Raw genomic sequence first — 24,461 nt, forward strand, 5'->3', positions numbered from 1 at the left:
GCAATGCGCGAGTAACGGATACTTATAATAACACTCCAAACAATGGGAAAGGTGTACAGACGGAAGTTTCGTGCATTTCCGGTGTTTTTAAGAATGCAACCAATTCACCTTTGAGCATCCTGACTAACAGTAAGTTTTTATATCTTTTAATTTATTATAACCATTAATTTGTAGACAAATCGTAGACATTGTTGTAATATTACAAACAACGTATTTGACTCAACGACATGATAATTTTCAGGTGGTAACTTAATCAAATCCAGTATTATTTGCATGAATAACACATCAGAGACGTCACATGAGTTAAAAGGTATGCGAAAATTCATTTCGTACACGAGATTTATTCCATATTAATAAATTTTAATAACGGTTCTGTAAATGTTTTTAACAATTATATTATGTGTTGACCGTCTTGGATATATTGAATAAGATTGAAGAAAAAACAAAAACTCCCGTTACAAGATTTGACTAATGGTTAGTTATCAATTCTGTCCATATTATTATGTCATAATATATACATTTTTCGCATGCATCAATTGAGATATTTTTTGCATGTGCAAAGGGGACCCCAATAAACGCCGGTTTCATGGAATGGTATACCCGATGCAGTCAAACAACGGGATCCCGTACAACAATGATGGAACTTTGTCAAATTCTGCTCTAACAAGAGTGAACGGTACTATAACCGATGTCTCCAAAGGTTAGTTATTCTAATTAATAAGTTAACATTATTATATTTTAATGTATTATTAGGTAGTTCGGATACGATCATTTACTTTTATTATGTGTATAGTAATACCTTATTAGATATTATTAGCAATGATACATGGTTAAACAATGTTGAATAACGCTTTTCATTTGTACTTGATAGCTATAGAAACTGGCAAAAGCCATGTCAATCATGCAGTTGATGACCATTTAGTAGTGCGCAATCTAGCACAAGATTTCGCCCAGGTAGACAACGAACATGAACAACTGCCGCTACCCAATGAAGGTACGTATTATACGTTATTAACTATTTTTCCGAAATTTCTTAAATACTTGCCTACAATTGTTGAGTTCATTGGTTCAGAAATATCAATGAATTGTTATTAGTGCATTTAGCATAATAAATGCCATATTTTCATACGCCAAAATATGTGATATAATATTGTTATTTAGTTAATGCTCATATTCGATTGTTTTTTATTGTGTCATTTTGCAAACAGAATCACACTTCAACAGTAATGATCACCCTACATGTCAATGCTTTGAACCAGACAATGAGTTGGTTATACCACCAACACCAACTCTTGGTATGCTATTGTAATTGCAGACTTAAAAATTACTCCCTCCGTCCCATTTTATGTGTCTGGTTCGGTTAACGAGGCTTGACTGAAGTTATTTTTAATACAATTTTTCATAATATTAAGTTTAGTATTAATATACAAAATTTATATATTTAGAAACTACATTAAAAGTACTATTAAACACAAAAAATTAAATTTTAAAATAAGTAAAAAATAATAAAGAAAATAAACAAATAAGAAAGAGTTGGTTTGACCAATGAATAGTAAGTAGGACAGATAAAATGGGACAGAGGGAGTAATTTTTATTATTTTTTTACACTTTATTTTATCAAATCGCATTATATATCTTACATGATTGCATTTTTGCAGTTGCCTACATGGATATTGGTGACCCAAACAATATATGCGAACACTGCAACGCAATCTATTGGTTTGAGGAGCGTGTTAATAAGGCTGTGCGTAGCGGAACAACTAAATATTCAACGTGTTGCGGTCATGGGAAGATCAAACTACCCAAAATGTCTTTACCTCCAAAAAGGATTTTCAACTTATTCTTTCAAAGAGGCACCAAACAGAATGAATTTTTAAAACACATAAGGAGGTACAATAACATGTTTTCTTTTACGTCGTTGGGGGCTAAGGTGGATAAATCCATCAACCTTGGGAATTGCCCACCAATATTTAGGATAAATGGGCAAAATTACCATTTAATGGGAGGACTACTGCCAGATCTTGGTAAGAGCCCGAAGTTTGCTCAGTTATACATCCATGACACGGAGAACGAGGTAGAGAACCGCATCAATGCATTCAGGTATTAAAATTTTGTATTTGTTCTTTAACCTCATCGATTACTTTTTAATTCCACAAAATTATTACAAGAATATCTTTAACCAATGTTTTCCTATTGATCAAATAGTGGTGCTGAAATGAAGGACAAAACGCATGTTGATATAGTTCAAGATATCAAGCAAGATCTAGATGAGCACAATGTGTTGGTGCAATCTTTTCGTTGGGCAAAAACTCAGATTGACAACAATCCACAAGTAAATTTTAAGATGAGGCTGATTGGTAAGCGGCAGAGTGATGCCAGAACATACAATTTGCCCACTGCTTCGGAGGTTGCTGCTTTAATTGTTGGTGATCTAGACCCTACACTAGGGCAACGAGATATAATAGTGGAGACAAAGGCCGGGTCACTTAAGAGAATAAACGAGCTCAATCCAGCGTACTTGCCGTTGCAATATCCTATTTTGTTCCCGTTAGGCGAAGATGGTTATCGTGAAGATATCCAGTACTGTACTACAGCTACAAAAACAAATGGCGCTAAGGTTCGTGTTTCTCAGCGGGAATATTTTGCTTACAGAATCCACGACAGGTTTAGTGAACTGTCAACGATGTTATATGCGAGACGACTGTATCAACAGTTCCTGGTTGATGCTTACACCATGGTGGAATTCGGCAGGTTACTTTACATTCGCAATAATCAGAAGGCACTGCGGTGTGAGGCATACAAGGGGTTGAGTGATGCTCTTACTAGGGGTGAGGTTGATATAAACAAGCAAGGTAAGAGGATCATATTACCTTCGACTTTCACAGGGGGGCTCGATATATGATACAGAATTATCAGGATGCAATGGCCATTTGCAGACATAAGGGGTATCCTAACTTATTTATAACATTCACATGCAATCCTAAGTGGCCTGAGATTCAAAGATTTATGGAAAAATGCAACCTCAATGCAGAAGATAGGCCAGACATTGTATCTAGAGTCTTCAAGATGAAGTTGGATGCTTTAGTGAAAGAGATACGCAATGGCAAGCTATTTGGTATTGTAACCGCAGGTATTTCATTAAATTATTTTAATGCCTTCTTTAAATATGACAATAAAAAATAATTAAATATGTATATGCTCTTTCTATTTACTATATGTGTTCTGATTTTTGTTTTATTTTTTGGATATACAGTGGTGTATACTATAGAATTTCAGAAACGTGGGTTACCACACGCTCACATACTCATATTCCTAGAAAGATTGACCGAAGGCTTTTCAACTAATCACATGGATGAGTTCATATCTGCCGAAATACCTAACAAGGAACAAGACATTGAGTATTATAAAGCTGTTGGGGAATTTATGATGCACGGGCCATGTGGACAAGAAAGACCTAAATCTCCGTGCATGGTCAATAAAAAGTGCTCTAAACATTTTCCCAAAAAATTTGTTGAGGTATCCACATTGGATGATGACGGTTACCCAATCTACAGGCGTCGTGACAATGGTGCAACAGTCGAAAGAAATGGGGTGCATTTGGACAGCAGGTACTGTGTGCCGCACAATGGATATCTACTACTCAAATACAGGGCACATATAAACGTTGAATGGTGCAACCAATCAAGATCAATCAAATATTTGTTCAAGTATGTCAACAAAGGGAATGATAGGGTGACTGCTGAATTCTACAAGACCACAAATGATGAAAACGAAAATGTAGCCGTGGATGAAATTACAATGTATTACGATTGTCGCTACGTCTCCGCGTGCGAGGCAGCATGGCGGTTGTTGAGTTTCGATGTACAGCTTAGGCACCCCCCGGTTGAGAGACTAAGCTTCCATTTGCCAGACTGCCAAACAGTTGTTTTTGAGGATGATGACAGGATTGAAAATGTGCTTAATAGACCGATTGTCAATCAAAGTATGTTCACCGCATGGTTTGATGCTAACAAGAAATATGCATCAGCTAAAGAGTTGGCTTATATTGACATGCCAAGTAAATTTGTGTGGAAGAAAGATGTTAGGGAATGGCATCCTAGGAAGAGGGGTTTCTCTATTGGACGCATATTTTTTGTACCTCCTGGTAGTAGTGAAGTTTACTACTTGAGATGTCTTTTAAACGTAGTCCGTGGTCCGACGAGTTTTCAAGACATCAAGACGGTCAAGGTGTTGTATACCCAACTTTTAGAGATGCATGCTATGCTAGAGGGCTGCTAGACGACGACAGAGAATACATTGATGCAATTAATGAGGCAAGTAATTGGTCTACTGCCCAATCTTTGAGGAAATTATTTGTCATATTACGCACTGCAAACTTGGTGAATCGACCTGAGAATGTGTGGAATCATGTTTGGCACCATCTATGTGAGGATTGCCAATATAACAGGAGATTAGTACTGAAAGACATGGGTAATTTCTTAATTCCATTTCAAGCCATGTAGTTTACATAATAATTAATCTTTTGATCTATCGTGAATTACATAACTATGTCTTATTTTTAAATCTGCAGGTTTGCGATTGTCTGATGATGAGAAGAAAAACCTAGGTCTGCTTGAACAAGAGCTTTTATTGCAGCTGTACAACAAGTGTTTGAAAGATTACCCGCAAATGCCAATTCCGAATTATGATGATGCATTATTGGCTAACAATCGTTTGCTGTTTGATGAGCTTAACTACGACAGGCAGGCTATGAGACAAGAAAGTGAGAAGATGGAGAGTCAATTAACGGATGAGCAGTTTGTTGTATACGACACCATTCTAAGTGATATACAAAATCACAAGGGGGGGGGGGTTGTTCTTTGTATATGGTTATGGAGGTACAGGGGGGGGGGGGTTGTTCTTTGTATATGGTTATGGAGGTACAGGAAGGGGGGGGTTGTTCTTTGTATATGGTTATGGAGGTACAGGAAAAGGGGGGTTGTTCTTTGTATATGGTTATGGAGGTACAGGAAAAACGTTTGTTTGGAAAGCATTATCTTCGAAAGGTACAGGAAAAACGTTTGTTTGGAAAGCATTATCTTCGAAGATAAGATCGGCAGGTGATATTGTACTGAATGTTGCATCAAGTGGTATTGCATCACTACTACTCCCAGGAGGTCGAACAGCTCACTCAAGGTTCGCCATTCCAATTGCAGTTAACGAGGATTCCACGTGCAACATTAGTCAAGGTAGTCAATTGGCCGAACTGCTAATCCAAGCCAAGCTAATCATATGGGATGAAGCACCCATGATGCACAAACACTGTTTTGAGGCGCTGGATAAGACAATGCGAGACCTTATGCGGTATAGCGATCCGCATAGCGTGCATAAGACATTTGGCGGGAAGACAGTGTTATTAGGGGGTGACTTCAGGCAGATATTACCGGTCGTTCCTAAAGGCTCTCGGCAAGATATTGTGTCTGCTGCAATCAACTCATCTTACCTCTGGGAGTCATGCCGAGTACTACGCTTGACAAAGAACCTGCGTCTTAGAACACTTGACGCGTCGGACAGTAACAAGCATATTGAACAGTTTGCTGCTTGGTTGGCTGATATAGGAAATGGAACTTTAGGCGGACGTAATGATGGCCATGCAAAAGTTGAAATACCGAAAGAAATGTTATTGCCATCAGATGGTGACTACATATCTACAATAGTGGATAGTGTATTCCCTATGTTCAGGCAGGGCGGATCAGACTTTCAACAAATGGAGAATCGTGCAATACTTGCGCCAACACTAGATGTGGTCAATGCGGTAAATGAGTATATGAGTGATTTGCATCTTGCTGAGAGCCATACATACCTAAGTTGCGACAGTGTTTGTAAGTCTGACTCAACGAATGGTATACTATATGATATGCACACTCCAGAATTTTTAAATGGTTTGAAAGCTTCTGGCATACCCAACCACTCTTTAACTTTGAAGATTGGGTCTCCCGTAATGTTGTTGAGAAATATAGATCACTCAATGGGACTTTGTAATGGTACAAGATTGATCATTACTAGGTTATCTGATCATGTTGTAGAAGCAAAGATTGTCGGAGGCCACAATGCGGGTAATGTCGTGTTGATACCAAGGATGTCCATGACTCCAACTGATACAAGATTGCCATTTAAATTTCAAAGAAGGCAGTTTCCCCTCATGCTGTCATATGCAATGACTATCAACAAGAGCCAAGGACAGACTTTAACACACGTCGGGCTACTACTAAAGAAATCCGTATTTGTTCATGGTCAACTATATGTTGCTGCTTCAAGGATTAGTAACCCTTCTGGGTTAAAAATTCTAATACCAAATGAAGGAGGTGAAAGTAGTAACCACACTACCAATGTTGTGTACCATGAAGTTTTTAATAATTTGTAAATTTCCTTTTTACAAATTAATGTTTTGTACTATAAAGTATTTTATTTTATAATGTTTTTTTAAATTAGCTCCCGTTACATAGATTACAACAGATAAACTAAGTTAGTTCTATGGATTATATCAATGTAAACTACGTAATAAAATCACATAACAATATTTAACTTTAGACCGTGCAACGCACGGGTATAATACTAGTTATAAATTATATATCTATTTATTAATATAAAAAAGTTATAACATAATTAATTTGGTAAAATAATTCAAATAGAAAATACATTATAAATTACATTAAAAAAAACTATATATATAAAACAAAGAGCAGCTATAAAAGAAGTAAAAAAACAAAGAGCAGCTATAAAAGAAGTATACATCAAGATCAAGACCTTAGGTAGGCACCATTTCAAAGTGTAAATGGTGAATGGTGTTGATCACTCGTTGATATATTGTTTCCAACCGCTTTTCAAATGGTTGTTTGAATGTATTATAGTTGGAGTGAATGAAGCAATTTAGATTGTTCGACCTATGAAATCTTACTTTTAAAATGTCATATTACTAAATTTGTATAAGTTAATGGTAAAATTTACAATTTTACTTGTCAGAATTGCAATGCGTGGATAAAAAAGAAAAATAAAATAAGGACATATAAGATTGCAATTCTCTCGATTACAAGACCGCTAATGACCTAATTACTCTCACTATATAAATTCAAGTGATAGATGTAATGTGATTAGAGTGGTTTTTAATTTGGTCAGTCCCCTACCACTTAGTGTGCTGACCGTTGGGACGGAAAATTAATTTTTTGGCTATCGACTGGAGGGATACCTTTAGGTAACTAGAAAAAAATTTCATTATTGTTTTTCTGTTAATCAGGGAGAGTATCTATCAATGGCTAAATTAGTCTGATTGAAGTTTAATTTTTATATTAAAATCTCTCATCATATCTCACAGAAGTCCTATGTCTCATGAGAAACTAACTAGTGATAACATAAAAGTTTATACATCAAACAACTCTAACAATTATGAAAATGAGCTCCAAAAGTAATGGACATCTTGCCCAACACACTCTTAGCTCCTATTTTTATTTTATTTATTTATTTTTAATTTCATTCTTTGAACTAAACACGTGAAAAATTTGGATAGAACTCCCTACATCTAAGGATATACATAATTCGATGAAAAATTGATTAACCGACTCAATTGAAATGTTTTGGTTCAAATGTTCAATTAGTGGTTAATTCAGAGTAATTTTTAAGAATTTCGGTTAATGATTAATTCAGTTTGAAAGTATTGGTTAACTGAATTACATGTATATATATATATTTTAGTTTTTCAATTCATAAATAATATTACTCTGTATTAAATTAGTTTTTTTTTTTTTCAAAATTTGTCATTTGTGTATTGATGTAATGACTATTTTATAGTGAAATTATAAATTTACAAATTTTATTTATAAATTTTAAAATTATTTAAATTTGACTAAAATATTTTAATTAATCGGTTAACCGACTGATTAACTTCGATTCGACTAATTCAGAAGTAAGAATTTCAGTTTCGTTAATGGTCGAAGCATTTAGATATTGGGGAATACCCCTCCCTACCTACATCACTCAAACTTTGAAAGCAAGAAATGTGAGATATTACAAAACAATCCCCACAAAAAGGCAATCGTTATATCGTGGACCAAGGTGCACAGTGCATCCTGATCCAATACACAAAATTTGACTTCATAATGTACAGAATTCATGTTCATAATACATATACACATAAACACGATATAATTAACATAAATTATGTGCATTATGAATATGAATTCTATGTATTATGTTAAGTGTTTAATTTATGTTCATTATACCGTGTTTATGTATATGTTTATTATGAACATAAATTCTATGTATTATGAACATGAATTCTGTATTTTATGAAGTCAAATTCTATATATTGGACCAGAGTCCACCGTGCACCTGGTCCACGATACAAATTGCCACAAAAAGGGCAATGGGCTGTGATTAACAACAAAGAAAATCATCTAAGGCTACATATTATGATTTGATTCTATCCATTACTTCTGTACATTACACATCTACTGTTACAACAAGAAAAAGCACTGACTCTAAAATTCTCCTGTTGGAGAGAGATTTCTTAATTGCTCCCTCTTATTTCTTGCCTGCCTCACTGCACCTCTTAGCATCTGGGCATGCCTGCAGTTTCCTATGAACTTCTATTATATTCCTAACAAAAACAAAAGGAGTTAATACCTAATTTGGTCTCTCGACTATTAGGATTTCACCACTTTGATTCTCCACTTTCAAATTTGCTCACTTTCATCCTCAACTATGCAATTGTTAAACAAAATGGTCCTAATCAGGACAATTTTAAGTAAAATTTGCATAGTTAAGGATGAATTTGAGCAAGTTTGAGTATGGATGATCAAAGTGATGAAATCCTAATAGTTAAGGAACCAAATCGGGTATTAACTGAAACAAAAATTTTGTCCACACTTTATATCCTTGTGTATACATATAGATATATACTCATAAGTCCCGGAGTATTGGTTGCGGCGTCCATTTAAGATGCAGGTTTAGCTTCGCACTTTTGGTTCCATCTACTGGGAAGCTGTCTGTAAATTCGCATTCCAGTATGACTCTTGTAAGTGTCATAATGCATCGACCGATTTTGTCCTGACAAAAATGCACATAATATGTTGACAATATATTATGTGTCTATATTTAACATATTGTATACCTGTAGTTAACCATTTATGAGTTTTTGCAGTTATCATTTTATGTGCCTTCAAACATAATATATCAACTGTAGACACAGATTATCTCATAATAAGGTACAAAAGTCTCCAACCAAACGCCACCTAAGTTATATATGCTACAACAGAATATAATGATGCTATTCCTTGCAAAAAATGGTTATTGATAAGTAGAATGGCAAGGACTGAATCTCCAAAGCACAAGGAAGAAAAATGCTTACCTTCCCGAAGGTGTCGTGGTCCCAAACTTCGACTATTAGCAAGTCGCGCAATCCATCCTCGACGATTATGTCAAATGTTTGGTTCCAAACGGGATTCAATGTGTTGTTCAGAACCTGACATTATGGATTAGTTATCAGACAAAAAAGTCTCCGGGGCAGCAACAGATGATACGATTGAAAATTAGCAACTCCAAATGGAGAAGGCGAATAGAACTCACTCTAGTTTTGTTCTTTTGGTCAGATTTTTTCATCGTTACTACAACAAAAGGGTCGGATTTTCCTGTTAGATCGGTAGCTGGCAACTCTTCTGCTGATATTACTGTCACGGTGAGTACTCCTCTGAAGAGGATGTCACTTTTCTTCTGTGAGGCCAATTTTGTCTGTTCAGCAGGATCTGGTCCGGGGCGAAGAGCCTTCTCTAAGGAAGTCAGTCTGAAGTCCGCGTTAAAAGCATTCATAAATACACTCTCAGTGCCATAAGGACAATAAAGCAGTTCCAAGTGAACCTGTACATATGTAATTCAAAAGTGAAACTAAACATAAAGTGGACCGAACAGGCTTCAATCCAATCAATTAGCTAGTCTAACTCGTGGCTTTATAAACTCATATGTTCTCTCTTATATTTTCATTGTGAGACTCTTAGCAGCACCCAACTCCAGAAACATTCAGTAGTTCAAGAATTAGCCCATCACTGAAAGAAACTCAAACACTCACCTGGCCTCGATTTTTGGTGTCCCTTTGTATTTCTAAATCCTTCAACAGTTTCAACCACACGACCTTCACTTTCCCGGGCTCGAGGTCTTTTAATGGAAATTGAGCACAACCAATGAGTTCGGAAGACTGAACACCTTCGTCGTCATAAACCTTTACTGTTAAGTGTTGAGTGGCTATATCTTCAACTTCAAACTCAAAATGCTCATTCCATATTGGATTTAATGAATTACTCTTCAGAGCAAAAAAAAAAAAAAATCAAAACAAAAAAAAGGAAGAAAGATGGGTTAAAATCATGGAATAGAATAACAGAAAAAGTTTAGTTGACAAAGTAACTTAGCTCCCTTCTTACAATAACTTTGCTGTTCTTCATCCTGGCACGTAGTGGACGGACGAACACCTCTGCAAATGGATCAGATTTGCCGATGAGATCTTTATTTGTCAATTCTTTAGCTTGGATGAGCTTCACATCTAACATTCCAACCGGCTTCAATTCCAACTCACTATAATCACCGAGATATAAACAAATGTTTCAAAATACTAGCTGTATATTTAACATCGGGAGAACATTGATAAGACATTGCAGAGAAACGTTTGAATTGACAATTTAGCATACCTGTAATCCCCTGGTAATATGGGTATGATTATACGGACTGGCCAGGTGATAGAATCTTCAATTGCATCCCTTATTGTAGTCTATATGAAGAAAACGAAACACGACAGACATTACAGAGAAAACGTTAGCTTCGTACTTCATATCTTTTAATATGGCCATACTGGTACGATATCACCACCGTAACATTGAGAGAGAAAACCTTCCCACCTCTATTGCATCAGATACTCCAGGAATGGACGCGATATCACCGCCAATGACTTTCAGTGTGAAATCCAGATTTCTCTGCAGGCAATCCCCAATTAAGTATCGTTTTAGCATTTTTTAAAAACAAAGATGATAAGATCATATTCGAACTCACCTTTTCCCTTAAGGAGAAACAAATAGCTCCAAAGCAAGGGAACTCATCAACAAGTGGTTTGAATATTATCCGAAAAACACCAGTAAATCCGATGTTTTTTACCTACATATAACAATCAGAGTACGATAATACGATATTAATAGATTGTAATTAAGCATGCTGGAGAAGAACGAGAGAAACATTTCCAAAGACATGAAACGAGAAGTCCTATCATGTTAAAGTTACAATGAACATGTCAGAAATTAGAATTATGTTCAGAAAACGTTTCATAAGAATACTTGTATAGGCAGCGCAACGCCGACTAAAGTCTTTATATCAAGTACAATGTTGGGATTTCCATCCCATTGCATCTCCATCTCCATAACGATTTCTTTAGGATCACTTTCCATAATGGTAACACCTGAAATGCAAAGACCAAACTTTCTTATCGAAAAAGTTGCAGATTGTCTTTCTTTTCAGATTAATTTTTATAGCATCACGTGCAACAAGCTTACCTGTGAACTGTGGAGCCACAGTACCTAATGTCAACCTCGAAAATTTCAGAGCAGCTAAGATAGCTGGTCGATATTGCTCAAGAATTGGCTCAACGGAGTTCCTAATTACTTCTGATGCTGCCTACACTACCAGATTGACATAAAAGCTTTAAACTAAATCAAACAGGAAAACGGAAAACAAATCAAATCTGATTACCAAACACACATTAGAAACATGACATCACAATTACCTGATCAACATATGGCCATAGTTTCTCAAGCTCACGATTAAGCCAATTTAACTGCAATTAGCCAAATCAAAAAACACTTTGGCAAATCATAGTAGCACTACTGATTATGCAAATAACTTATTTAAGTATTCAAACGAATTGAAGCATCTGCTCCATCTCAATTAAAAGCCTAAGCTAATACTTAGATATATTATATGCTCAACACGTCCTCACATGTGCAAGCTGGTTACTTTGATGGGCTCCAAGTCTCTTTTTTATCGGGTTATGCGGAGATTCGAACCCATGGGGTTAGTTCTGATACCAAATTGAAACATGTAAGATAGTGTAATATTGAAACTCACTTTTTGCCTGTGTGCAAACACAACCCAAGAAGGGTACACTTCAGGTGGAAGGAGTTTCCTTGAATCTTGAACTGTCATTCTTGCAAATGCTGCAACCGTGGCAGCCTAACATAGATTTGAAAAATTTTCAAAAATTGAAATGGCCCCAAAAAAGAATAACCAAATATTGCACTTATACTGATTCTCCCAGATCAAAATAATCAATGATAATCAAGAAAATAAAACCAGAAACCAAGCATGCATGAGGAAATAACGTATTCTATACAAATATATATATGTTATGTGATCATGAAGGATAGAGAAATACCAAATCATTTCTTTTAAGCGATCTGATATTCTGATATCTAGCAAAAAAAACTATCAATACAAAGCCCAATGCAGCTCCCATGAAGATACCCAGAAAGAATCCCATTGTTCAATATCCAAGCTAGATTCGAAATGTAAAACAATTAACCCAACAAAAAATACAGGTTAACAAAAATTCAATATCCTCTTCTCTTCTGCTGGTTGTAACGACTTTGATGAAGCTTTTGATTGAGGTTAGGGATTGCCGACGGGGTGGGGGATGGGGGTGGGTTTGTTGGTTGAATGTTGCTTGCTTAATAAGATTTCATTTGATCAAATAATCAATAGGAGATTTTAATTGATATTCATTGTACATTTCAGTTTGATCGGGAAACAAATTGGATATGTTCTTTTCTGAAGATGATATGCATGCGGTTATAATATTATGTTATTTCCGTTACTCAAAAACTCTGCACCAAATCATGTACTTAGATTTATAAATTATGTATAATTTCAATCTACAATTAACCTTAGGGTCCGTTTGGAAAGCAGGAAAATGACTTCATGTTTTCTGGAAAATGAGTCATTTTCCGAAAAACAGTTTCATTTCCAGTGTTTGGATGTATTATGGAAAACTGTCTTTGTGTGTTTGGTTCATTTTCTGGAAAATGAATAGAATTGTATAATTAAACATTGTAATTGTTTTATTTAAAATATAAAAAAATTATAATAGTTATTAATGGTATTTAGTAAAAAATAGAATTTATAAAAAAAATAAAAATTAAAAAAATTTAAAAAAAATGTAGCAAATTCGGCGGTTTCCCACCTCCTTGGTCCATGGTCATGGGTGATATGACTTGGTTTTGGTCGAAAACATACGAAACAACTATTCTGGCGATTCCGTAAAATGACTTACAGAAAAAAATTCCGTAAGTCATTTTCCGGAAAAAAGAACTGATTTTCCTTGGTCAACGGAAAACATTTTTCGTTGACCACATTTTCCGGACGTTGCCAAACACAGAAAACTCGGAAAACATTTTCCGAAAGTCATTTTACAGGTTACCAAACACACCCTTAATTTAATTAAGCGGTTCTATTGTTATTTTCATTAAGGATTTTTTTTAAAAAGTAAACTAGCTATTCCATTAATTCGTAACATAAAACGTTTACATCAATGATCAATGAAATGGTAAACCATTCCTTACAGTTAGACATAGAAACAATCTTTCTAACTATGCTATAGAAAACTTGAATCGCAGACTGTTTCATAACTATGAAGCTATGTTCCTTCAGGGAGCTTAAAGCTTCATCAAAGATCTGGGTCTTCGTCATTATTCTTTTTTGCTCGCCCAGGATAAGATCAACACTTGTCGAAACCAAACTAAATGATTTATGCTAATTAAAATAAAAAGCTTGTGAAAGTAACGAGAGGAAAAATGCTGGTGAAACTAACGAGAGGAAAACACAATAACAGAGAAAATAAAATGTGGGTAAAGTCAAAGTAGGGTTGGGAGTTCAAGACTACCAACACAAACCCCAATACCTACCTATATATTATTATTTTATTCAAAGGGAAAGAAAACAGAAGAAGAAGATCTGTGGTGGTGGTCGGAGGCGGACGGAACTGCGATGGTAGTCGGGGCGGAAGAAGAGCGAGAACAAACATAAGAGGTGACCAAAACCGCCGGCTCAAAGCTCCATTAGAGCTCCGGCTGGAGGCCGGCGGTGAAAGCCGAAATTGAGCAACAGAGAAAGAAGTTTAGTTTTAGAACTTTTTTAAAACTTGAAAAATGAGCTCAACAGGTTGAGCGATGCGTTACGAAAATATTACTTCATAGTTCGAAAAACAAGCATAACAAAACGAAAGGGTTAATGGTAAGTTCGAGTCATGTGATATAAAATCTTGTTTGCTTTAAAATGAGTTTTGTAACATTCATATAACATACATATTTAATCTGAAAATTAATTCTAAGAATTAAAATTGGAATTAATTCCTAAGAATTATAGAATTAATACGTTCTAGAATGATACTCCGAAAAGTACACCCAGAAAGTTACATCAGAAAAGTAACTTCAAAGACAAATACTCTTGTGAGATGAGTCGGGTAAGTAGAATTTAAGTCTTATAATATATGGCTTTAGCAATATAATATTAATTATTTTCTCCAAACTGTCTATTATTATTTTGCTATAAAGTATTATATTTATGCCATAAAATATTAAATACAAGGCTTAAAATATTGATTATATTTTCAATTCTACTATTTAATGACACTTTGTTTCTACGTGACACTTTGTTTCTTGCAAATTTTTTATTATAGTTTTGCTATAAAGTACTATAGTTAAGATATAAAGTATTATATATAAGGTTTAATGTATTAATTATATGTACAATTATGAGTATTATTCTGAATTATGTTGGCTTGATTTGCAGCATTGTTTTCAGAAAAGCATAATGCCGAGCATAAGGATGGAAGATTAAAACAGTTGGCAGACCAGCCTGTTCAATCAGATGGAACTGCTGAGAAATCTGAAAGGTGCTGTGCCGAGAATGGAATTTGCTCTCATGAAGTTCTTCGAAATGGTTATATCCTTCAATAAGTTGATTCCATTAATTTCAAAATATCTCACCAAAATAATAATAATAACAATAATAATAACCAAAGACCTTGTGATCTAGTGATTAATCTTCCGTAGATTAAATCTCTTATACTAGTTTCGTACTAGTAGCGGTGCGATTAATCCTTCGTAGATTAAATCCCATGGATTGGTTTCGTACTAGTACGTTGTGGTGGATTATTTTGACAAATAAATCCCTATTTCGTTCATGTAGAGCTAAGGCAGGAGCGGTTTTGTTGGACCCGAATGGTGACTTTGTTGCAACAATGAGTACTCCACTCCCATTTTGCGACTCACCGTTAATGGCTGAAACTCTTGCATGTAAGGAAGCTCTTTCTTGGTTGAAGATCAGGAACGAGGTGGCAGTTACTATGTTCACGGATTGCTCTTTACTCTGTGGAAATCTTCGGTCTAATTCTGAGATGTTGTCGTACATTGGTATTTCCACGCAGGAATGCCTTAGAGTTATGCGTTCTTTTGCTTTTTGTTCAGTCTTTTATATTCCTAGATCAAGTAATGTTTTAGCTCATGCCTTAGCACGAGCATGTTTTTCCATTTTACAAGATGATGTTTTGTTGTGGGATGTTGTTCCCCCTGCCTCCATTGCGGAGCTTTTAATATAATCGGTTTCTTTCAAAAAAAAAATGTTATGACTCATTTTTATTAGATCTAACTCATCTCACAGATTGAGACCCGTAAAATTATCTAACAGGAGATCAACCCTTTTTCAAATTAATTACTCTCTTATGCTTAGCTCTCTCTCATTCTCTTCTGAGTGGTGTCAAATAGATGGTTGACCGGTCATCTCCCCAATTACTATTTGAATTGGATTAGGTTAGTTTGACTAAAATTCAAGTCTGGCTTGGCCAATCAAAATAGTAAAAAATCTTGACTCATCTTAATCCACACTTCCACAGTCCAAAAATTTTAAAATTACAACTTCAAACTTATTTATTTACATTTTTATTATAGTTATTATGGTTAATCTTTTATAACTAACTAGTATTTTTACTAGTGCGATCGGAATGGATTTGTTATAATATATTAAGAATATTTGAATCGATATATAATTATATAAATTATAACATCAAATATTATATAATGCAATTGAAAATATATTTTGGATCGATTATGTTTTCTGATGTTATATCCTTATTTGAATTCAAACAAATAATTGCTTAATCAATTGCTAATGTGTAGATGTACACATGTGGTTCTGAAACTTTAGAGATTTTATATATCATTGTTTAAGATTTTTATAAATTGGGCAAATATGCTTGTTCTCTAGTAACTCAGTTATAGGAATCAATGGTTATTCTAATTCATATGTATGGAAGAAAACATAATATCACCGATTGTATTTACACATTGTTGAAAACCTCTCTATAGACAACATTGGTAGTAGCAACACAATCTTGTCTATCCTTGTCTAGAACTAATTAACACTTTCAGGCTATCAGGATGGGTGACTCGGGAGAAAGCCATGTACGATTGACCATGATTAAAAACTGGTTTTTTCAGCAATAACTTAACGTGAGTTAGTGTTCGACCATGTCTTTTGTTGATAGTCATGGCATATGCAAGCATCAATAAGAATTATTTATGCTAGAACTTGAAGGGCAATCTTGTACGAGAAAGAGTGAGAGACATTCGAGGGATAAGAACTTTGGTTCCTTCATGTGTCTCATTAACTATTCTTGCTTCAACAATGTGATCTGCCAATCTTGTGATGATGTGTCGCGTACCATTACCAAATGGAGTGTATGACTTTTTAGAATGATGCCCATCCAAACTGTTGAAATGCGATGTCCATAACCGTTAATTGTCAGACTACTCCTGCTTCATATTTCATCAAAGTATCCGTTTCTTATGATATTATGATTTATAACATATAAGAATCAACAAATAAACTATAGTATGAGTCTTTCTTACATGCAACAAATATCACAAAAATTCAGTGTTCTGAAATAAGTGTATAATATAACAAGGTAAATTACTTGCACTTGTAAGTGAAAATAGGTGCACAAGTGCAAATAAAATGTATTGCAGATGCAAGTAAAATGTATTACAGGTGCAAGTGAATTGTACATTGAGCATCAATACTAAGTACACCTAATGTTATAACTAAGTGCACCTAAAGTTATAATTAGGTGCACCTAGGTGCATGAATATTAACAAGGTAAATTACTTGCACTTGTAAGTGAAAATAGGTGCACTTGTAAGTGAAACTAGGTGCACTTATATCACAATTACTTGCACCAAAGTTCGAGTTATTTACGAAAATGTCACCGCGTCGTTTTTTTAAAATTACATTTTATTCGTTGATCTGGACACATTGGCGACTGTGAAGCATTCTTATTTCCTTCTTGGGCGGTAGTTTGTAGGGGAGCGTGCCCCTATATATATATATATATAAGATTGCGTTCTGGTGCGTACTGGCCGCCCAAGAGAGAACTACGGACGAATCACCGCGCGCCACGTGTCCGGAATGTAGTTGCATATAAAGTTATAACTAGGTGCACCTAATGTTATAATTAGGTGCACATAGGTGCATAAATACTAACAAGGTAAATTAGTTGCACCTGTAAGTGAAAATAGGTGCACACGTGCAAGTAAAATGTATTACAAGTGCAAGTAAATTGTACAATGAGCATCAATATTAAGTGCACCTAATGTTATAACTAGGTGCACCTAATGTTATAACTAGGTGCACATACGTTGCACCCAGATGCATGAATGTTAACAATGTATATATATATGTTTGTATATATATGTGTATATATATATATGTGTGTGTGTGTGTGTGTGTGCGCGCGTCACTGCCGAACGAGCGGACGCGGCCCGGACGCACGCGTCCGACGCTGCGGACATCCGCGAGTCCGCGTGACGCGGTTCCGTTTTCGACCGAACCTTCTTCCGATGTTTTTGCTCCTGAATGTGATGATGTTTGGAAGGCCTACGGGCAACCGAGTCAATTCTTTTTGAAAGTTCAAATATTATTTTGTAAACTACGTTCATTAATTTGGAGAAAAATTGTGTTTTTAAGAAACAAGTGTGACCCTTGTCACTTGGAAATTTCATGGTGAAAAGTCTTTGACAAATATGTGCATTTTGGAAACATATTTGGATAAGAATGATTGTTTTGTGTCATCATGGGAAAATACTAATTAAACTCAAGGAAAGAAGGAATGTTTTAAAACCTTAGTTTCTGGATAAAGTTGTGATGGATATGTTTGACTTTACGGGAGGCTTGTGAGCCGTGGCCCGGAAGTTATTGAGATGTTTGACTTTACGGGAGGCTTGTGAGCCGTGGCCCGGAAGTTATTGAGATGTTTGACTTTACAGGAGGCTTGTGAGCCGTGGCCCGGAAGTTATTGAGATGTTTGACTTTACGGGAGGCTTGTGAGTCGTGGCCCGGAAGTTATTGAGATGTTTGACCTGCGGGAGGCATGAGTGCCGCGGCCCGAGGTTCTTGAAAATATTCCAAGTATGCCTTGCACTTATCCAGGGGGAAACTAAGTAAATTTTACTAACCATGAAAATCTAGTTACTCCGTAACTAGGTCGCAGAATAAAATGTCATGAGTTCTGAACAGTAAGTGTGTGTGTTGTGGAACTCACTATTTTGAATTAAATGATGGAATTCTCGGAAATGAAAGTATTATATGTTGATGTCGCTCATATGCTATGCTATACTTTCTTTTGTTGATAATCTGATTGCAGGTAGATTGCAACTTATGGGTAAAGCTTACAGTTTTATGAGTATTATGTTTCTTTTTGAAACCTTTGTTTACTTTTGAGTGACAATGGATTTCCTTACTTAGCCGTCGTGCTAACTACACTTCATTGTGTCCTTTGTCAGATGGAATCTAGTGTGGGCTCATGCAGCCCCGCGGACTCCGACCCATCGGAGTTTGAGTTCCCCGTCTTAGATTACGATGACTACGTACAGTATCTGTCTGATGGTGACCCGTTTGCCCCCGGCTACGCTCCAGACCCTCCAGTACTGACTTGTACTCCCGACCCTGTTCCCACTTCCGCCTCACCAGCGGTACCCGTTTGGTCACCTGCTCCTGTTGACCCGTTGTGTCCTCTAGACGTCATCCAGGCTAGCTATGGGTTCTATCCCATAGAGGTTTTACCCGAGAGTGATCCCCTCGAGTTTGTCGTTCGCTATCCCTACCCGTGGGACCCGAGTCCCCCGGAGTATCATGAGGACTGGATGATGTATATCAACACTTGCAACTTTCTGGACCACATCACCTGGTTCGAGGGTGAGTGGCACCTCGTTTGGGGCACCTATACTGGCCCGGTGTACCACTCGTTAGACTAGATAGTGCTTAGGGTGGGAAGTAAAGTCTGGCCTTTTTGTGTATATATCTTTTGTAGCCATGCTAGTGCTAAGATGGCTAGTGAGGTCGGGTCTAACTCAAACTCTCTTGGTGGGCTGTAACTAAACTTTGGTACTTGTTAGTAGCTAGTTTAGCTACTCTTTTGTTGATGCTATGAAAATATATATCAAGTTATGATGGTCATGATGATATAGTACAGTTTCCTTATCTTTAGCCTGTGCATCTAGAATGAATCCTATCTGTATGTGATTGGGTTTAGTCTAGGTGTGGCGGTAACTACTCCGGCTGTTCGGTACAACCAAGTACGGGTGTTACAAAGTGAGAGAGTGCGCGATAGCGGCCTCTATCGCGCACTCTCTCACGAGCCCAACTCATCTATATCTCCGCTCTTAATCCGAAAGGATGAGATCCGAGAGGAGTGGTAGGCTAGGTGTTCGATAAAATGCCTCAACCGAATGAGGATTGAAAGTTTGAGTGTGACGCCACTCAATACAAAGACCGTGACTCCCTAGATCAATCCCGAAACCCAATTCCAAGCTACCAACGATAATCAATCCTTTGGCTTAACTTTGGCATGCACCCCTTTCCTTTTACCTTTTGTATTTTCTATCTCCTTTTTACCCAACCAACCATGAACAAGACCCTCCCCTTTGATTCTTGTAACTCTTACCTTTCAACTTCCTAAATGCCACACATATTCGGTTCCCATTCGCCATCCTTGAGAGACACGACACTCGGGGAGTCTTGACTCTTCGTTTTACCACCTTCACATATACACTCACCATATACACAACATCAATAGTCTTTTTGTTATTTATGTACATTACAAAAAAAAACTAATTATTTAAAATATTAACTATAGTCAAATGTTTTTTATTATTATGTATTATTTCTTTAGTAATTATTTAATAAATTTGGAAAGTAAATGATTAAAAAAAAAAAATCTCTTCTCAATCTGTGATACCTTGGTTATTTTAATATTTTATTGCAAATATTATTGTTTTTAGTAAACTATTTTACTATATAAATATTCTTTTAAGTAAATTATTTTTACTATATAGTCTATATAAATATTCTATTATATTTTACGTGACCTACAGTCATTTGAGTAAAATTATTTTATGTCTATTACACTTTCCTAAACCTATATTACCCTTAAAATATGTTATTTTGAGCCCAATAATTTTCCTAATCTTATATATATTTATGTACCTAAAAAGCTACGTGAATTTCCTAATCTTATACATATTTATATATATTATATTCTATACATGATTTTTTCTTATTATCATCATAATTGTCTTTCCTAATATATTTTCTTTATATATATATCATCTTTTATATATATATATATATATATATATATATATATATTTATATTATGCTATACAGAATTTTTTATTATTATCATCGTAATTGTCTTCCTAATATAGACTACTCCGCCATTCTACTATTATGTACTATATCTCTTTATACTTATATACACACACATAGATTCCTAATTCATTTGCGTAAACTTTTTAATTGTAATAACCTTCAACTCATACTATTATTTCTATATATAAAATGAGTAATTTTAGGAACGGGTAAGTGTTATTTTGGACAAAATTTATTGTATTTTAATTTTAATTTCTAACCATTTATAACCAAAATTCAAATGATAATATCCTACTAACATGGTCAACCTTATTCCATTTTATAGTAAATTATTTTTACTATATAGTCTATATAAATATTCTATTATATTTTATGTGACCTACAATCATTTGAGTAAAATTATTTTATGTCTATTACACTTTCCTAAACCTATATTACCCTTAAAATATGTTATTTTGAGCCCAATAATTTTCCTAATCTTATATATATTTATGTACCTAAAAAGCTACGCGAATTTCCTAATCTTATACATATTTATATATATTATATGCTATACATGATTTTTTCTTATTATCATCATTGTTGTTTTGGACAAAATTTATTGTATTTTAATTTTAATTGTACTTTGGTTCATAAATTAAATCGTAACAAATTTAATCCATTGTAAAACTTGACTCAGACAATTGTCTGGCTGCTAAGCACCTCTAGGGAAATGGGTATATATAATAATCGTCATTTTCATTATCAAGCATTCTGTTATTCATTTCTTTAAAAATAACGTAAATTGAACTAAGAAACCCTAATTTGGTCTAATTTGAGCTTGACAATTTTTTTTTAAAATAATTTATTAATCAAATACTATTATTTAAAAAATCATACAGATATTACCAAATAAAGACTTAAAAAACCAAATCAAATACTATTATTTAAAAAAAAATCAATCACATATTGATTTTATGTTACGGTTCTTATGAGTCAAATATTCAAGTTTATTACATTTTAATTTATAACCATTTATAACCAAATTTCAAATGGTAATATCCTACTAAAGTGGTCAATCTTACTCCATTTTATTCATATATATATATATATGCTACACCTCATGATCAATTTACATACATATTATTTTTTCATTGTATTAGCATTCTATTCAACAATAAAGTATGGATTCAAGTCTTCTTTCTGCATCCCAACTCTCTCTTAGGACAAAAAAAACATCCATATGCCTTCGTTTAATGCGTTATTATTTTTCTAAAGAATATCGACGCACACCACTAAACCACCAAACTCTAGAGTGCTTATTTCATGACTATAAGGTATGTATTTCATTATACATTATTTAAACAACAAAATTTTCTCTTTTATTGAATATCTACATAATAATTTTAATTACTGAATGATTCTCATAGGGAATTTGCATCCATTTACAAATTCCAAAAGAATATGTTCAAAAATTCAGTACTCTTTTGAGGGAAGGAAAGGTTTATGACGTTCAGAATTTCATTGTGCATACATCTCGCATGAGGTTTAAGACATGCGAGCACAAATACATCCTTAAAGCAAACAATGATACGGTGATCAGTTTTTCGGATCAAGATGATTCCATCTTTCCGAAAAACATGTTTCAATTTAAGGATTTTGGATCCTTAAAGGCTACAGGAGGTGTTGATTGTAACCAGTTAATTGGTAAGTTACCATTCCAATGTCGTTTTATATTTAATGTTATACAAATCCTATGTCATTTTAATGTATTTATTATTTTCACAGATTTGATTGGTCGTGTCGTTTTCATTCATCAGCCAAAAGATATTCAAGTTAAACAAAATTCCCAAAGGTTGATTGATTTTGTTATTGAGGATTGTAGGAATGCACGTTTGTAATTTGTTATGCCTTATTATTTTATTTCAAAATACAAAAATAATATATTGACCGTAAATATTCTTTTCTAAATAATATTAAAGATTTCATTAAGCATGATATCCAATTTACAATGTTCAGTGAATGTCGATTGCATTAAGCATGTTTACATAAAGCATGATATCCAGACATGTGTAAACATATAGCCTTTATTACAAAATTAATTTGTTTTTATTCAGGGAAAGTCGATTGACCATAACCTTATGGAACGAGCATGTGGATTCCGTTTTGCCCTTTTTTAATGTTGCTTTAACAGACCCATTGATTGTTATACTACAATTATGTAGAGCTAGGGTCACTGATGGTGAGTAATAACATAATGGTATATTTTATTTTATTTGTGTGGGATATACTTATTTACAAATACTTTTTGTATATTAGATGATGAGATTAGGATTTCCAGTTCGTATACTGCAACTAGGGTTTTGTTCAACTATGAATGCCCCGAGGTTTTTGCATTCAAGGATAGGTATTAATACAATTTACTTTACTGACACCGTATAATATGTTTTTGGTAATATCTTTTATGATTACAAGTTATTTGTTTTAAGTAGTTTGCCTAGGTTCTTGACTCCAATACGGAGTATAAGCTTAAGATCTAGAAACACGGGATCCGGATCGTTGGAAACTATGTCAAATGAGAATATCACAGTGACTTCTTTAATGGATATTTATGATGATAAAAAGGTCAAAAACATTTATACTCAATTTATATTAAATTCATTTCAATATTCAATTGCTCAATTTCTAACGCATTTTAAATACCATTTATAGATAGGAGAATTTTGGGTCATTGGAGAAATTTCAAATATTCAACGCGATTGGTACTTCATTGCATGTGCGAATAAGGGTTGTGGGAAGAAACTTCAAGAAATTAATGATCAAATGTATTGTAAGTCATGTGACCAACAGAGTCCTGACGAAATAATCAAGTATAAATTGGTTATTGATATACTTGATGATGAGCAAGATGGACAACTAATTCTTTGGGATAATTTGTGTTCGCCTCTATTAGGGATCACTGCTAGCGAGTTAAAGGGGAAATATTCTGAGGTTAGTGACTTTGTTTTTGAGCATGTTAATAATATTATCCGTTTTATACTATTTAATGTTTATTTGGTTGGCATAGGAAGGTTGTATGCCCAATGAGATTGAGGGATTAATTGGAAAGACCATGAAGTTCATGATAGTTACAAGAGAGGATCAATTTAAGTACAGAGGAAATGCTGTTTTTACTGTTTTAGGAGTGCAAGCTGACGAAGCAATAAGCAATTCTTTCAAAAAGGGAGAACATGGCAGTGTGATTAGGAAGCTTGCTAAGGAAAAAGAATTCAATGAAAATTTTGCACAAGTTTGTACTATTTAACATGTTTTTAAATACTGTTTTAAATTCTTTTATGCAAATGTTTATTATTTTTTTGAATTAGGGCATTGAAACACTAGAAGTTATACCTTCGTCTAATCCAAAAGTAATCATTCTTGATGAAAGCACTCCTGACCAGCAATCTTTGAAGAGAATAAACATGGATTGTTCATCATCTTCAAAGACTTTGAAAAAGCCTAAGAATGAGCCCAACCCATGCTAGCCTTTGTTATTTTGGAGTTGTTTAAGCATGAACAATATGTATTTCATTTCTTCTTTCACACTTAACACTTAACAGATGGTTTATTCTGTTAAGTTTTACACTTTTGTTTAATAAATGCTATAATTTGATGTTATGTTTTTGTATTATTCTTTTAAACAATCTTTAAAATGCTGCCACTGTTTTGCAAAACTTAGC

General features: G+C 34.5%; 2 protein-coding genes and 1 pseudogene across 2 annotated transcripts; 2 read left to right on the forward strand and 1 right to left on the reverse strand.

Moving 5' to 3' along the window:
* Positions 1-591: 591 nt before the first annotated feature.
* LOC116005865 lies at positions 592-6,403 on the forward strand (annotated as a pseudogene).
* Positions 6,404-8,934: 2,531 nt separating this feature from the next.
* Positions 8,935-12,544, reverse strand: LOC116005867 (synaptotagmin-4-like). The gene is made up of 13 exons (XM_031246103.1): positions 12,440-12,544; positions 12,133-12,237; positions 11,792-11,842; positions 11,562-11,682; positions 11,346-11,467; positions 11,068-11,169; positions 10,917-10,991; positions 10,710-10,789; positions 10,446-10,596; positions 10,097-10,327; positions 9,601-9,888; positions 9,383-9,496; positions 8,935-9,081 (listed from the first exon to the last, which is right to left on the reverse strand). Exons 1-13 carry the CDS (start codon positions 12,542-12,544, stop codon positions 8,935-8,937), a joined length of 1,692 nt encoding a protein of 563 aa, XP_031101963.1.
* A 1,663-nt stretch (positions 12,545-14,207) lies between these two features.
* LOC116005868 lies at positions 14,208-24,266 on the forward strand. Its single transcript, XM_031246104.1, has 12 exons — positions 14,208-14,220; positions 14,851-14,953; positions 15,250-15,473; positions 22,021-22,079; positions 22,173-22,449; positions 22,531-22,639; positions 22,860-22,984; positions 23,062-23,149; positions 23,235-23,367; positions 23,455-23,733; positions 23,810-24,031; positions 24,108-24,266. The coding sequence occupies exons 1-12, from the start codon at positions 14,208-14,210 to the stop codon at positions 24,264-24,266; spliced, it is 1,791 nt and encodes a 596-aa protein (XP_031101964.1).
* The last annotated feature ends 195 nt before the right edge of the window (positions 24,267-24,461 follow it).

Source organism: Ipomoea triloba, chromosome 15, assembly GCF_003576645.1.
Source record: "Ipomoea triloba cultivar NCNSP0323 chromosome 15, ASM357664v1".
Classification (NCBI taxonomy): Eukaryota; Viridiplantae; Streptophyta; class Magnoliopsida; order Solanales; family Convolvulaceae; genus Ipomoea; species Ipomoea triloba.